At 36.9% G+C, this 15,174-nt stretch overlaps 1 protein-coding gene across 10 annotated transcripts in view; it reads left to right on the top strand.

Annotated features, from left to right (window-relative positions):
* Positions 1-918: 918 nt before the first annotated feature.
* Positions 919-15,174, top strand: part of CCDC66 (coiled-coil domain containing 66) — a 34,914-nt gene continuing 20,658 nt past the window's right edge. For 5 of the 10 annotated variants that reach the window (XR_014895522.1, XM_085302351.1, XM_085302350.1 and 2 more), the window contains exons 1-13: positions 920-988; positions 3,137-3,336; positions 4,295-4,317; positions 5,063-5,489; positions 6,466-6,601; positions 6,774-6,877; positions 7,844-7,968; positions 8,779-8,955; positions 9,790-9,921; positions 11,065-11,100; positions 13,285-13,538; positions 13,880-13,964; positions 14,907-15,068. Coding sequence is in view for 9 of the 10 variants with exons in the window: in XM_085302351.1 (XP_085158477.1) it covers positions 3,228-3,336; positions 4,295-4,317; positions 5,063-5,489; positions 6,466-6,601; positions 6,774-6,877; positions 7,844-7,968; positions 8,779-8,955; positions 9,790-9,921; positions 11,065-11,100; positions 13,285-13,538; positions 13,880-13,964; positions 14,907-15,068 (1,770 nt within the window). In the remaining variant the exon portion in view is untranslated. Of the gene's footprint in view, positions 989-1,027; positions 1,253-1,986; positions 2,052-3,136; positions 3,337-4,294; positions 4,318-5,062; positions 5,490-6,465; positions 6,602-6,773; positions 6,878-7,843; positions 7,969-8,778; positions 8,956-9,789; positions 9,922-11,064; positions 11,101-13,284; positions 13,539-13,879; positions 13,965-14,906; positions 15,069-15,174 lie in introns of those variants that run through there. The other 5 variants (XM_085302352.1, XM_085302356.1, XM_085302354.1 and 2 more) reach the window with 5 other exon arrangements.

Below are 15,174 nucleotides of genomic sequence, written 5' to 3'. Positions count from 1 at the left end.
ACCATTAAATAAATGAAAGAAGTTAATTAAAAAGGTACAACTTAGAGCACTATTTCTAGGATGGAATTTGTAATAGTAATTAAAAGTTGCTATGTGGAGCAGTACAAGAATTGCTGTTACTGGGCTGTACACAAGAAGACGTGGTTCCCTTTTCAAAATATTCTACAGTCCATACTAAACAAACAATGCCCTTTCTGACACATAAGAACCCAATCTCAGTGTTGTTCTGGGAGAGCATTTGGGAAATATGAGCAGTCACCACTGCCAAATACACCACTGACTACCAAGTGCAAGATTAGTAAATTCACTAGGATTGTCATGCAGAAACCACATGAATAGTCCAAAGTAGAGCAAGTCTAAAAGAACCTGTTGAATAGAAATGCTTATTACAGAGAGCAAGAGTCAAGGAAGAAAAACGCTCCGTGGGGAGCATAGGGGCACCTCAGCTACAGGGCACCCAACTGGYGCTGCACCGAGGGCTCCCCGCGCTCTGGCTGGCCTCGCCGGGCGGGATGCACGAGAGTCGCGTGCCCTCCCTCACCCGACGCTTTCCGTCCCCAGCTACTCCCCGCTTCTCATCTCTCCTCTTTGCGTGAGATTTTGAGGCCCCAGGTACCCGGAACAGCACCGCCCAGGCCCGATGGCCACCAACCGCGGCCACTACTTCCCTCGCCTCCAGCCACACGCCCCTCTCCCCTACTTTGCCTCTCTTTGCTTTCTCAAAGCCACAAAAAACGAAGCAAAGAAGAAAAAAAGGAGGAAAAAGAAAAGAGAGAGAGAGCGAACGAGGCACCGCCTCGCACCTCGGCGAGCCGCCGCGGCCGCGCCGCGCGGGCGGGACTCCCTCGGCCGCACTCCGCAGTGTGCGAGGAGCCCATTGGTCCGGCGCGCCTCGGCGGGGAACCTATCGTCTGCCGCCTCCTTGAGCGGGGCCGCGGCCGCCCCTCGCCCCTGCTGGCGGACGGGGGACGAGAGCCATGAACCTGGGGTAAGGCGGGAGGGGAGGGGATGGCCGGGCACGGCCCGCGGGGCTGGCGGCGGGAGCCCCTTGCACCGGCTGGGGCGCGGCGCTGTCTCGGGAGGGCCTGCGCCGCCGCCGCCGGGCCCTCCCGCGGCCCGCCGGGGCGGGTAACGGTTGCTGAGCGCGCGAGCAGCGTCCGTGACGGCGCGGAGCAGGTCGCGGCGCGCTCCGCCGGCGGGGCCTCCCGAGCCGGCGGGGCCTCCCTGCCTGGCGCCGCTCCGACAGCTGGAGGTACAGTTCCTGGCGCTGCTGGGCAGCCGGGTTTGCTGGCGAATTTTATACGAGCTGCATGCAGGTTTTAGATATGTTGGAATGAATGTAAATGGAAGGTAACTTGAAGATAAGCGTTGTTTTAAAAACACACGGACATCATGAACTTTTCTGAAATCAGTGCATGGAATAAGGAAAATCATTTGGGTGCTTTACACACATACCTAACTGAAACGTAAAGAAATCACAACACTACCATTTTTTTTTAACCCTTGCAGTAGAATTTGCTCTAATGGGGAGGGGGGAGGACTATCTTTTAGTTCAAGAGCTGCAAGAAAGCACCGTTTAAGACTTTTCAGAATACTACTTGTGAGCAATGCTGAAATTTAAAAACACTTGTATAGCATGTTTTGTAGTATGCAGTTTATATTGTTAGATTGAGTTTATGAGGCAGGCTTATTGTTATAGATAACAATAGCATGGTACCTTCCCTTCAAGATTCATTTAGAAACATGCCAGCCTAAATATTTCACTATCAGAATTATAAGATGTGCTTTTTGAGACCTGTTGATTTCTTTGTATTGAGTCACTTCTCATTTATATAGAAAATTAGGATATGGAAGACTATCTAGACCAACAGTGTATATATAGTATTATGATAAAACAGAATTTTGTTTTACTATTAATGTAAAACAAAAATTATCACTAGCAGGTACTTGATAATTCAGGTCTCTTTCTCTCTCTAATTTTTACAGAGATGGACTGAAGCTYGAAACCGAAATATTGGATGGAAAGCCTAAACTAATTTTAGCTTCTTACGGTATTTTTAAAATAATTTATCAAGTAATCTTTAAAGCTTCTTGAAGTCAACTTAATATCCTTATCAAAATATCTTTCAGATTAGGAAGAACAGTTTGAAACTTTGAAGAATRTTGTGAATTGTTCACCTTGTCACCACTATAGGTTGATACTGAACTGTGATTAGTCTGTCTCTTAGTGAACAGCTAGCAAAAGTCTCAATTCTTTCTACAGCTTAGCTTTTTCTTTTGTTACTGGAGAGACAAGTTGACCATTATAGACAGGCAGACATAATTTGAGGATTTCAGTAACTTCGCTATACTGTATTTACCAGAGAATAAGAGGTTTAATAGCTCTCTGATTAATTTACACAGAATTGCATCATATTAGTAGTTGCACAGCTGCAAGGCAGTTCAGGTGATTAATAAACTCTAGATCTTTTATTTGTCATATGAATGTTATATACAAGGATAAATCCACTTTCCGTGAATCCACATTGTGCGTAGTAGTCAAGATACAGAAATTCTCCATTTAATGCCTTCTAAACTGTGTCTCTTCCTCTGCATCTACCAAACAGCTGTCCAGTGAGGACATAGGATATTTTGAGTCAATAAAGAATAACCAGTCTAGCAGAAACAAAACCCCACACCACCTTCAATGCAGCAATGCTGCAGCTTTTGCTTTTTATAACCATAGCTAGTATCATTTGTAGGACTGAGCCAGTGTACAATCCAGAGTACTCTTTTATTGTAAGCTAAAGCTTTGGCTTTCAGCAGGCTTTGAACAAGCAGTCTTCTTTAATAATTAAGAAATTATGTTTATACAACTGATTTAAGAGGCAGTTCTTTTAATAGAGTTTATCAAAATTTGTATTGAATTGCATGACTTCTGAATTCCCATTTTCTGCAAGGTTAAATTCTGCCCATGGTCTTAGGGGCTAAAGTAGGATTATTTTATAGTAGCTTAAGCTGCTATTTGGGATCTTTTCTCTCTTACAGGGAAAAGAACAAAGAAAATAACCCATAAACAGTGCTTCAGATTTCCCAGTGTTTAGTCTCCTCATTATGAAGGCAATGGTCCTATTTATATTTTCTTTCTCCTTTCCAGGGAGAGATGTGGTTCACATGCTGTGTAGAATTCCACCTTATTTGAATTTTTAATTGGCAGAAAGAAGTCAAAAAGTGACTTACCTATTCAGATGAGGATTGAATGCCCGAGAGCCCAGGGAAACAGCCCCAAAACACTCTTACTGCTAAAACATTGTCAAAATGGTGCAGGATTTAATGCCTGTCTTTACAGGACAACAGGTTAGCATACTTCCAAGTTTAACAATGTTTATCTAAATAGGGAACTACTGTTAATAATGGAGTTTTGCAGACTTTTAGAACAGTTAGTGTTCTCCAATGTCTTTAATCAATCATGCAAAAAAAAAAAAAAGTATAGGAACTACCAGTGCCAAGACATGTTACAATCACTGCCAAAGCAATAAGCAAATAGTGCAGCTGAGGAAGCCTTGTTTTTTACAGATGTTTCCTACTAAAACATCCCTACTGTTCTCTCCCTTTTCCATTAGCCCTGTGTGCAGCATTTCTTGTCTCAAATAGTTCCTTCCCTTTATTAATATAATACCAATATATTAAGTATTATAATAAACAGTCTCAAAAATACTTAATATGTYTGAGATAGCCACTTCTATGTGTAATTTAGGTTACAAGACTGAGGCCTGTTTCAGAGCATGGGTACGGGAAACAGTAACAGATGGAGTGATTATGCAAGTATTTTTTCTTTAGGACTTAAGTGATGGGGCACAAGTTACATTATATGGTAAGATGGTGTTGGATGCAAGGACTATCCTGGAAGGACATGACACAGGAAAAAAATTGAAAAATTAAAATAAGACAGATATAAGCCATTTGCACAGAGGTATTGCTGAAAAGTAGAGTGAATAGCAGGGCAGGATCAAACTGTCACAGTAGCTTATTAGATCTTTATACAATTGGACGTAGTTATTGGATTATGTCTGTCTAGTTGTTTATGACTTCAAAAGTAGCTTTTGAAGTATATATACTGAAATATATTTAAAATAAGAATTATATGATTAATATAATTAATACAAAATAATTAAGGCAGATGTTATGGGGAAAAGTTTTTTGTCCTGTCTTTCAAAGACAGCCTAACAGTTTATGAATTCCTCAAGATCTATTTTTCAGGAGGAAGTTGKTATTAAACGCTTGGCTCACATGTTTGTATTCATTTCCCCGACAGGTAAATCAAAACCTGCAGTGAAGGTAAGTGGAAAAATAACTTTGTTGTTAGAACATGCACAGTTACACTAGTTAATTTATTCACACAAAGTTAAAAACACATTTGAAGCACCTCAGTATTTGTAATTATGTTTATGAAAAATGAATGTATATTTCTCAGGTTTCTAACAGCTGTTAAAAATAATGAATTTTACTTTACTTTAGCTTAGTTTGCCAAAAAGTTAGAGCAGGACAGGGTAAGTTTAAGAGATCTCAGAGAAACTGTGGAAAAACAGGGTATTGAAGTGTGTTCAAGTCTCTATTCAGTTGTGCAGGTTGTCTCTATCTGAGCTGGAATGAAAGCAGAGGTGGGGAGATAAGAAAGCTGGAAAAGGTTTCAATACATAGGAGATAATTACAGGTGAACATAAAGGACCTTGAGAAAGATAACATCATTTAGGACAGGATGGAAGAATAGAGATTTAATTAATACTGGCTATATGGTAAAAATATGCTTATTTGAAACCAGGCTTGAGAAATACCAAAGAAAAGGAGTGAATGTTTGTGAATTTTTAACATTAGGCTACACAAGGCTAGTTTTCATACTCTTGCTTCTAAATACTCGAATTTAGGTGCCATATTCTAAGATATTTCATTGGTTTTTACTGAATTAGTTTCTGTTGATGTAACAGAGAATAAAGTGACACTTCAACTGTTGCTTCAGTTTTGRATTTGTTAACTGTGAGAAGTTATTAACTTATTAAATATAGTAACCTTAATATTTTGACAGATGGGTAATAAAGCCAGAGTCCCTAAACATGCCTTAAGAATAAGGCCTACCAGGCATGTTTCGAGGTCAACACAAAATGCCTTTATCAAGGACGAAAGCCTAACAAATCCAAGGAGTGAATCAAGCTTATCAATGACAAAAGGTGAAAAACTGCAAATAACGGCAAATAACTCCTCACATGAAGCTCTAACTAAAGATCACTCTTCAGTTTTCCAAAGAGATAACACAAGCAGAAAGCTTGATTCAGAAAATATTAATGCTGTTAAAAAAAGTAAGCAGAAACCTCAAAATCTACATACATCAGCTGAAGACCTAAGAAGAAGTCTGGTGTGTTTAACACAAGAGCAGCTTGAACAAATTTTGTTGACTGTAAAAGAAGGAACTAAAAGTCTCTCTGAAGTTCATAATGAAAAGCAAGAGGTAACAGGTAAGATACATCTTGCTGCAAAAGTGAAGTTGCCTTAAGATAATTGAATAAGTTAGACTCATGGACAAAAAGAGCAGACTGTGAAAGCTTAATTTGGAGATAATATAAGGTTATATATAGTCTGTAGAGGGGATACTGTTACATGGTCTCAGACAAAATACTATCTGTAAAATTGCCTGCTGTTGTTAGAAACCGAGCATWTGATAATTTTAACATTGAAAAGTAAGGATTGCTTAATAGTATTTTAGTTCTTTGAAGAACAAAATGGCTAGCAATTCTAAAGATTTTGGTGCAGAAATTAATCATTTTACATTGGAGAAAACCCTTCAACACATGGGACTGCACTATACTGTTACTATTAAGAGTTAAAAAGAAAAGAAAAAAACAAAAACTAAAGAAGAAATGCACACAGTCCTTCAGACAGACCTTTCTGGTTTTGTGAAGAGTTCAGGTATTGCTATGCATCTCAAAAGCAGTTGTGCCATTTTCCTCTGACTCTGTTAAGATGTAGTATGCATCTTTTTGTCTGGCTAGCAATATTAGCGACAAGTAGTTGTTAGTTTTGCAATTCTTACACTCAAAAACATGAGAACTGTTAATGCATCATCTTCTTGTATTTTATCCTTTCTCCTTTGTGGAGAATTTGTGGACCAATGGAGGTCTTGTCTTTGTCACCAAGAGCAAGATATACTGTGATTTAAGTAATTACCACAGTCACCAAAATCTCAGCTCTTAGCCAAGATTGGGTATTTACTATGTGTGTATTATAAAATACCCCTGAAAATTGTAACATATGTGCCTTAGGCATATAAGCAAGGTTGAAAACAGTTTTGCTAAATAGTGAGGAAATTGCAATTTTCTGCCCTTATTGAGTCTTTACTCAATGCTGAAGGAAGTTGAGTTGACCCATGTGTACCTGTCACATACATTGTCTGCAATTTACTTCAAAGACCTAAATATAAGCTTAATTTTACAGCTGCTAATGAGGCATCAGAAGAAAATACTGTCACACTGCTCCAAAAAGCTTGTGAAGCTGCATCAGTTCCAGATGAAGCTAACTCTAATTCAAGCAGGAAACAAGAAGCATATCCACAGCCAGGACAGAAAGTTACGTATGTAAATCTGTACTGTTGATTATCTACAAAAATTGTGTCTGAATTGAGATTCTTATTGTAATTTATGATATCATARTAAGAATGTCTTTAATTAGTAATTTTAAAAATTGCCTGAATAGTGAAAGGATTAGCTTTTAAGGTAAAATATTTTTTCCTCTCTCTTCTCTAGAAAACATTCATGGAAACCTGCTGACATATTCAGTACCTTGGGTGAAAGAGAAGGGGATAAAGCCTTATTAGAATTTAAAAGGACCCAGTGGAAGAAGGAGTTAGGTACCTATAACATATAGAATACATTTTTTATCAGTTTCTTATGCTTCAGTAACAAGAAGCCAAGAAACCTTACATTCCTTATACTCTTGTAAATTTACATATATCGTGATAATTGCTACAAAATAGAAAACTATGTACTTTATCAGTCTCCAGGACAGATTAAGACTCTTGAATTTCAAAATTCTTCTCAAATAAACCCTACTCATTTCTCTGAGAAAAATTATCTTAACCAAAGCATAGTAGTAAGTATTTGCGTTCATTTATGCTTCATATTTCAGGAAAATATACAGCCTATGGATTTTGTCAGATTCTTCCAGTTCTTGATAGGCATCATCATTGACAAATGAGTTTTTTTATTTTAAAGGAAAGTTTCACCTAATCTACAAGCATGACTGAACATATCAAATTACAATTTGACCTTGAATCAATTTGCATCCTTTTGCCCCATCACCAACCAGATGGAGCAGGGAGGAACTCTGTAGAAAATGAAAATATTTAATGCAACTACTTTACTTTTTTAAAGTAAAGCCACTTTAAAACAAACCAACCAACCAACACACAGAACTTGCATGCTGAGCATCTGGTTTTAGGGTTTGATTCTGCATTGTCAGTAGCTTTCCTGCTATGTAAAATTCCATTTGTTTTAATAATACCACAATAGTCTAAGACCAGTGTATAACTGTGAGAATTTATTTACTTACTTGCTTATTTGTGGTAGTTTTCTCTTCCTGGGTTGTTGGTAAACCTGACTTTTTTAATCTTCTCTGAGGGACTGCTCAATTGCCAGAAACTCATCAGCCGTTCTGTGTAAGAGCAAAGTCATCTTTAGACTGACTGGTCAGGCATTTGTGACTTACTCTTGTAATCCATTTTATAATCAAAATTGTAGGGTATACATGCATTGTTTTTTCTGAAATGCTGTTACCTGTSTATATTAGGAAGTCTTACTAGAGTTTATTTTTGAAGATGAACAGGTAGCTCTGAAGAAGAAACTGAAAGAAACTTTGGAGGGAGAGGTGGGTTATTTCTGGAAAAGACCTGGCAGTGATAAAACCTATTCAGAGAGAATGGGAACAGCTGACCCAGATAAGGTGAGCTAGCAGTAAGCACAAAAGAGCACATGGTTCTCACAGTACTGTTCCAGAGCTGAGGAACTTTTAATTTGTACAAGATTTTCTTTTCTGCGTGAACTGAGTGTTTACTGAAAACATCAGCACTCATTTTTAAGTTCTGTCATGATATGAAGTGCTGTGAAAGCAACTAACTTCATCTCATGCGTGCTCCAATTTGTAGCTTTACACGTTAACACTTTATAGTATGAAACTACCCATTTTTGTCCTTCCATGTTGATTCCTAACTAAAAGGAGCAAATCTTTTCCAATTCTGTTTTGAGAAATAGTCTCAAGTGTAATTCCTGGTTATATAATTATTTCCATTGTTTGTTATTTTTCTGCAATCCATTTGATTGTTTACATTATAATAAAACGTATCAATTTGAGTTCTACTGTAACCAGTAACTTCTAGAAAGTCTGCTATCACTCTGAAAATGCTGTATGCGAGATAAATATGTGAAAGTGCTTCTCCTGTGAAATTGATTGCTATTAAACAGAAGTTACAGTTGTAGCTGCTCTCAGTTACTACAGTAAAAGCAAACTGCCTTTGTGTGGCCTATTCAGCATGTCTAGAAACTTACCATTCTTGGCCTCATCAGAATGTCTCACTCAGCATAAGGAATACTAGATACCAGATTCATAACTACAAGTTATGAAGGCTTAAGTTTTAATGAATAGCTGCTTTTACAGGTATAATTTGTTCATTTAATATACATTAAAGGATATATGATGCAAACAAAACAGGACAGCTAAATAAGTCTTAAATCACAATGGTCACTTTATTTGCAGACATTGTTTCCAGCTGATTCAATTACTACTACAGATGAAAATTGTGTCTGTAGAACTATTTTAACCACAGAGGCTAATGAAGTTCCACTCAGTGTTTCAAGTGGTCCAGCTGGGCAGTGTGGTGATTTCAGGTCTTCTGACTTACCAGCTGTCAGTTACACAGCACTTGTGTTAGGGGTAAGATTTTAAATTGCATGTGTTTTTTTTATTATTATTATTGATTTAACAGGTGTATATCTTCAGTAGTTCTTTTAAAAGAGAGTAATTYAGTAGACTTTATCCTTTTGACTCTGTAGAGTTCTGTGTCTGAATTTCAAAATAATGACACTGAAGGCCGAGCATTTTCAGGGCTGACATGAAGAATGGTATTAGAGGTGTGAACTAAAGTATGACATAGCTTTTAAGCATAAACAAACAGAGAAATGGGAGCCTGTTGAAAATAGACTACTTTAAAAGGTATTGATTGGATAATGTTCCAGTAGTAATTTTTCAATTATGCCTAGTAGATAAGAAAAGGCATGATTTTTGTGAGATAGCATTGAAGACTGTCAGAGCAACTGGAATATAAAATTGTTAAATAGTAGGGATATCCATAGTAGGAACAGAAGAAGGAAGATAGGGCCCAGAATTTACTTGAAACAGATCACTAATAATTAGATCACACTGCTGAATCTTCCAGAAACAGACTGAGCAGTGATCCAGAGCAAGCAGGAAGAGAAAGCTATTTTTTATTCTCATTGTATATAATCAGGTTATTCAGAGGGAGAGGCTGATAGCTCAAGGTAGGATAATATTTAAAGATTGCCTTATTTAGCAGCTTTGTTACAACTGAAACATTGTTATAGAACAGTCAAGACAATTACCAGTTACAAACTTACATTAACTGTTTTGGCAAAATAGCAGCCCAGTTACACCTAACAGTTGAAGACAAAATTTTCTGCCTAGTCTTTCTGTGGCTATACAAAGTGCTAACATTTTGGTACAACTAAGAAACTATTTATCTTATTTCAGGAAACTACACCACAGGAACGACCTTTAAGTGCTGCGAAGCATGAGCAACAGAAAAAATGGCCTGAAGAGCTGGACAAACAGAAGGAAGAAGCTAAGCCACAAAAAACAGAAGAAAAACTAAATTTATCAAAGGTACCTGCAGTTTAAAAAGACTTGCTGGAATAAGAAGTCTTTACTACATCAGCTTTTCTTTCATTTTTTCCCCCCTCATCAAGCTGTAGCTTATAGAGGAAAAAAAAAAAAAAGCAGATTTTTTTTTTTGTAAACTAACAAGAGGTGCAAGAACTTAGCCAGTTCAGACAACTTGCGTTTCCTAATGGCTCTTCTGTCAAAAGAAGACAGCAAGTTCATCGGTATTTATGAGGACTAAGACTCTGTTAGAAACACAGGTTCCCAGGTTTGCTTACAGATGATGAGAAAATACTTGCAAGTAGTACAGCACAGCTGAGATCTCTTTCTAGGAAAAAAAAAAAAAACAGAACAATTTGCTTTCTACAAAGACTACTTTCTCTTCTCTGAAGAGTTTCTTCCATAAGGCTTGTCCAGCTCTTAAGGAAACTCATCTGTAACTATCCAATGATTCAACTACCTGATCTAACTTMAGGTGCATCCCTTATGATTGTTTTTTTCAGGTTCCATTAACACTCTATTTGTTTTGTTGTTGTCACAGCATCTGAATCAAACTGATTTTGTCACTTCTGAGATGCAAGGATGAAATTTTAGACATGATGAACTAGTGACAAAACTGTTTTTATCCATAATGTGTCTGATTTCCAGCTTAAATCCTTAGAACACTCTAATGAAACAATCAAGTAATAGCTGTTCTAGTGTTCGGATGGCAGAGAACAGTCTGCCCTGTGTCTCTTTTAATATGTAGGGGGCCTGCCACAGAGAAAAAACATTGGTGATGTTTCCCCTCCCCCTCTCCTCTCTTTTCCCCTTCCTCTTTTATGGAGTGAAAGCATTAAGTCTTGAAAGGTGTGATAGTGATGCTGGCCAGACACTGCATTGTAAAAGGAAATTTTTGGTAAATTTCAGAAAAAAAATGAGGAAAAAAGGAGGAAAAGGCAAGTTAGAAACAATTACCGTGGGTCGGTGGTGTTCAAATTCCTTCTATGGAAATATTGTTTAGATGTGTGTGTGTATATTTTTACATATACTCTTATGAAGCTTTTTCTTAAATGCTTGTACTTCCAAAGGTGTTGAAGAAAATAGTCTCACCTCTCTTCCCGTTGGTTTTTCAGGCTATTGAATGTAGGTCTCTTATGCTTCTAGGTCCAGCGATCTGTGGCTGATGCAATTGCTTTGCAGGTAGAATATATGGAAAGACTATTAATAATGTCACTACAGCCAACAATGGCCAATACACCTTTTACCTCAGAATTTTTTCACATAGAGGATCACTATTGGTGAGACTTTGCATGCTTAAATACAAAGTTCTGCCAAAATGAAGTCTGGACAGAAGGACAAAGAACACTCATTGTTTAGGCTGTCCTGATATAACTAGACAGGAAATTTCTGACCTGATTTCCTAATCTAGATTTTTTTTCTTTTGTGGAGCTAATATCCACAAAAACCAAAGCCAGTTTCTTTTTCTGTAACTTTAGATTACTATTATGCTGATAATGACTTACCAATTTCCTTGCTTTTCATAACTAGAGTGGTATTCTTAGGGTCTTCATTGAGGGACTGTAGGGTTCATTTTATGCTTATTGTTCCCTGCCCCCTCCCCATCCACTGTGTTCTGTAATATCATTTAGCAAGAATCTTGGTTACCAGAATTTGCCCAAAATGAACATTCACAACCTGTGGCCTTCTGAATTAAAAAGCTAAGTTTTTTACTCCAGCTTAACTATTTACAAGTTTTGATACAGCAGTTAATTCATTGAATAGATTTATTTTATTTGCAGAATTTATCATACCAGAAGAGGGCTTCCCTATTCCTTCCCCCTCCCCCCTCCCCAAAAAAAAAAGTGCTAAGGTCAGTTACCTGCTTACACACAGCATAAGCCTTCTCATTCTCTAAGCTGCTGAGGGAACTGAATCTGTTTCGCAAATCGAGCTTTGTAGCTGTGGAAGGAACACAGGTGTGGAACATTCCATCATTAGCTGCCTTGTGTTTTCTAATTAGATGACTTTGTTGTGGAGAGATGGTAGCAGTCACTAATTAGCAGTTTAACAGTGACACTGTTAACACTTCTAACCTTTTTTTGAAAGAAAGTTTAATGCATTTAACCTCATTTTTTTCAGTGTCCTCTGGTTTTGTGTTACACTTTTACTCCTGTATATTATAGCACAGACTTGCATAAAATAAATTTCCCTGCTACTCTGATCTGGTCTTTCATCACTGACTATACAAAGGAGAGGCAAAACTCAAGGAACAGGAAGAATAATCATTTAGGTTCTTAGTACTTTCATGTTTTTCTTGCCTTTTTCAAAACAGTTGTAAAACTTTTCTGACAGAAGGGTAATTTTATTTGAGGAAAGTACTCCCAAAATCTTTAAATGGATGAGTTAGTTTCTTTCTGTAGAAGGCAAATTTTGAAGGAACTGTTCTCCAGTACCTCCAGAGAAACAGTTCTTTTAGTCAGAAGTGAAAATCTTCTCTATACTTACAGTAGAAAAAGGACTCTTAGGTTAAACCTTAATTCTTTCGATAGCGGTATATTAGAATGCCCAGTTGCCAACACTGAACCAAAAAAAAGTCCAGGTGGAAAAGGGAGATTCAAATCTAGTATGTCACCTCCGTGAAAATTCTAGGTACTTCCCTAAGATAGGATATTATTTGTGTTTAATTGAAAATAATGGTTGGTGTGGATGGAAAAGATTCTGAAAAAAAGGCTTATTTTATAACAGGCAGGCCTGTCCAGCTGAAATAAGAGAAATAGTAGCATCCCTGGTATAAAGGTATGCCCCAAGGTAATACATAATATGATACAGTAACATTCCCAAAGCACAGCAGTCCTGCTGATGTCCAGAATCAAAATGTGGGAAAGGGTAAAAGATGCCATTTGTTTGTGTTATTAAAAAGAGAGTATGTACATAGCAAGAGGAAGGGAATATGGCTGAGAGGTCAGGATGCTGACGAGTCACTTAAGCAGTCTGCAGTGCTGTTAGAAAAAATTACAAAATTGAATAGTAGTATGAATTGAAAAATCTGAAGTCACACTTTTTAAAAAACTTTTTGATTTAATTTATTTTTGCACTTCCTAGTTGTTGGCCTTTTTTAGCTGAAAATACGGTATCARTATTTTATTGCTGATAAAGTATATTGATCATCACCGTGATTTCTGATTTTTACTTGTATTTTAACAGCTAAGTGACTTCTGTTTTCCTGTTAATGGAATTAACTACTGTGTGTATTATAGCTCAATAGCAGAGCTTATCAGATGTTCCTGCTGTATAAAATGTGTATTGTCTATTTTGTTAACCATCCTTTACATAAACAGTGTAACTGAGTCCATTGCTGTTTTTTGTTGCTTCGTGTTTGTTTAGGCTGAAGAGCATGACAGATGGGCAATGCATTTTGATTCTTTAAAGAACCACCTTAATGCTAATGCACAACACCCCCTAAATGGAATGTACAAAAAGCAGCCTGAAATTCTTTGTCCGTCACCTGATTCTAAGGAGCTGACTGCTTTTATTCACCCTCTTTCACCTGCAGCTCTAGGCAACCTCATGCCCTCAAAGATGGGAAATTCAGAAAAAGCTGCTAAAAGCAGTCCTTTGGAACACAGTCAGAAAGTCAGGTGAGTGAGCTTTGTAAGGATAAAAAAAAAATTTTGAAAAAAATTCTGTAAATCTGATCTATACATCTTGCTCATTTAGCTTTTGCTGTTTTCAGAAATGCTTCAGTTTYGAAAAAGACCCAGCTGTTTCTGTTGTTCATTAATAAAATTTATTAATATTAATAAATAATATTATTTTATTCGTACTACAATGAATTTCATAATAGTAAATTTATACAATCTGATAGCCTACATATGAAAATATTACTTGAAATCTGACTGAGACTTGTCATTAAGAAAGGTTTTGGGATTCCTTTGAATTTTTTTAAATTAAAAAAATTCAAATATTTCTTTGTTCATAGTTTCCTTCGTTCAATGACAGCTCTCTTAGATCCTGCACAGATTGAAGAGAGAGAGAGGCGGCGGCAGAAACAGTTAGAACACCAGGTAAGCTTCTGTTTGAAACTCTAGTGCTATTTTAATGRGAAGAATGGATGAAAGGTAGTATCACATGACTAAAGCATTAGATTTTATATCAGAATCCAATAAGGCAGTTGACTTTTATGCTTCAGATCACATGTTTACAATTTTTAACAGTATTTCACTCAGTTACATTTTACAATTTTCTTGTAATATTTGTACAGAGTTGATAGCCTTTCTGTGATTGAATTCTTGCCTTGAAAACCAGAACATACAACAGTCTTTAGAGCTGTAATAGGATTTGTGTGCCTATTTTCTTCAGTCTACACTGATCAATAGTACTGATGCTTGGAGACATCTAATCTGTGAATTTTTAAATTTTATCTACTTTACTGTAATATGTATTACTTTACAGCACTCTAATCACATATGTGTCTTCGTGAAGATGTCTTTAGGGTAATATAAAGACATCTTATAATAGGTGTAATGAGCCTGTTCTGGTCAAACTGTTGTTATTCTTTCTGGATCAAAGTATTAGCTTACAATACGTAAGTTAAAAATCAGACCACCGCTTCTTTATGAAAAATACCATGCCACAATTGAAAACATAGAAAATGACTAGTTTTGTATCTCAGCATGTTATCTCCAAACTGTTCTTCTGAGCTGGTAGTATCATAGAAGTGATACAGCAACTACCTGTCTTGTGAGAAATTGGAAAAAAAGTCTTTGAAATAGCTATTCTACTAAGTAAAAAGTATTTTATATGTATGTGTCTGTGTGTACATAATTAACTAGACAGCTGTTTTCCCTGGTGCTGAATGTCACACAAACTGTAAATTACCTTGATCTTTTGATTTTTAAAAAGTACATACACGTGCTCTTTTGAAGGTATATGGGTAACTAACTAGCTTGTAATAGGTTCCTTTTACATTATGTGTTTTAATTTTACTGTTTTAATGATGATACTAGAAAGCAATAATGGCTCAAGTAGAAGAAAAGCGGAAAAAGAAACAACTGGAGGAAGAGCAGAGAAAATGGGAAGAACAAGAGGAAGAACAGCGTCTAGCACGAGAAAGAGAACTGATGCAGAAACAGTTTGAAGAGGATATGCTGAAACAAAAACAAAAGGAAGTGGGTTTTTGCATTTTGTTTATTTTGCTTAGTGCAAATAAATGGAAATTTTTACTGCCTTGTCTGTACTTAGTAAAATTAGATACTGTGGATAGAAGTAAGACCC

This window comes from Rhea americana, unplaced genomic scaffold, assembly GCF_003343005.1.
Source record: "Rhea americana isolate MKP2758 unplaced genomic scaffold, rheAme1 scaffold_19, whole genome shotgun sequence".
NCBI lineage: Eukaryota > Metazoa > Chordata > Aves > Rheiformes > Rheidae > Rhea > Rhea americana.
Note: the sequence above shows the minus strand (reverse complement) of the source record. Positions and strands in the feature narration are given on the sequence as shown.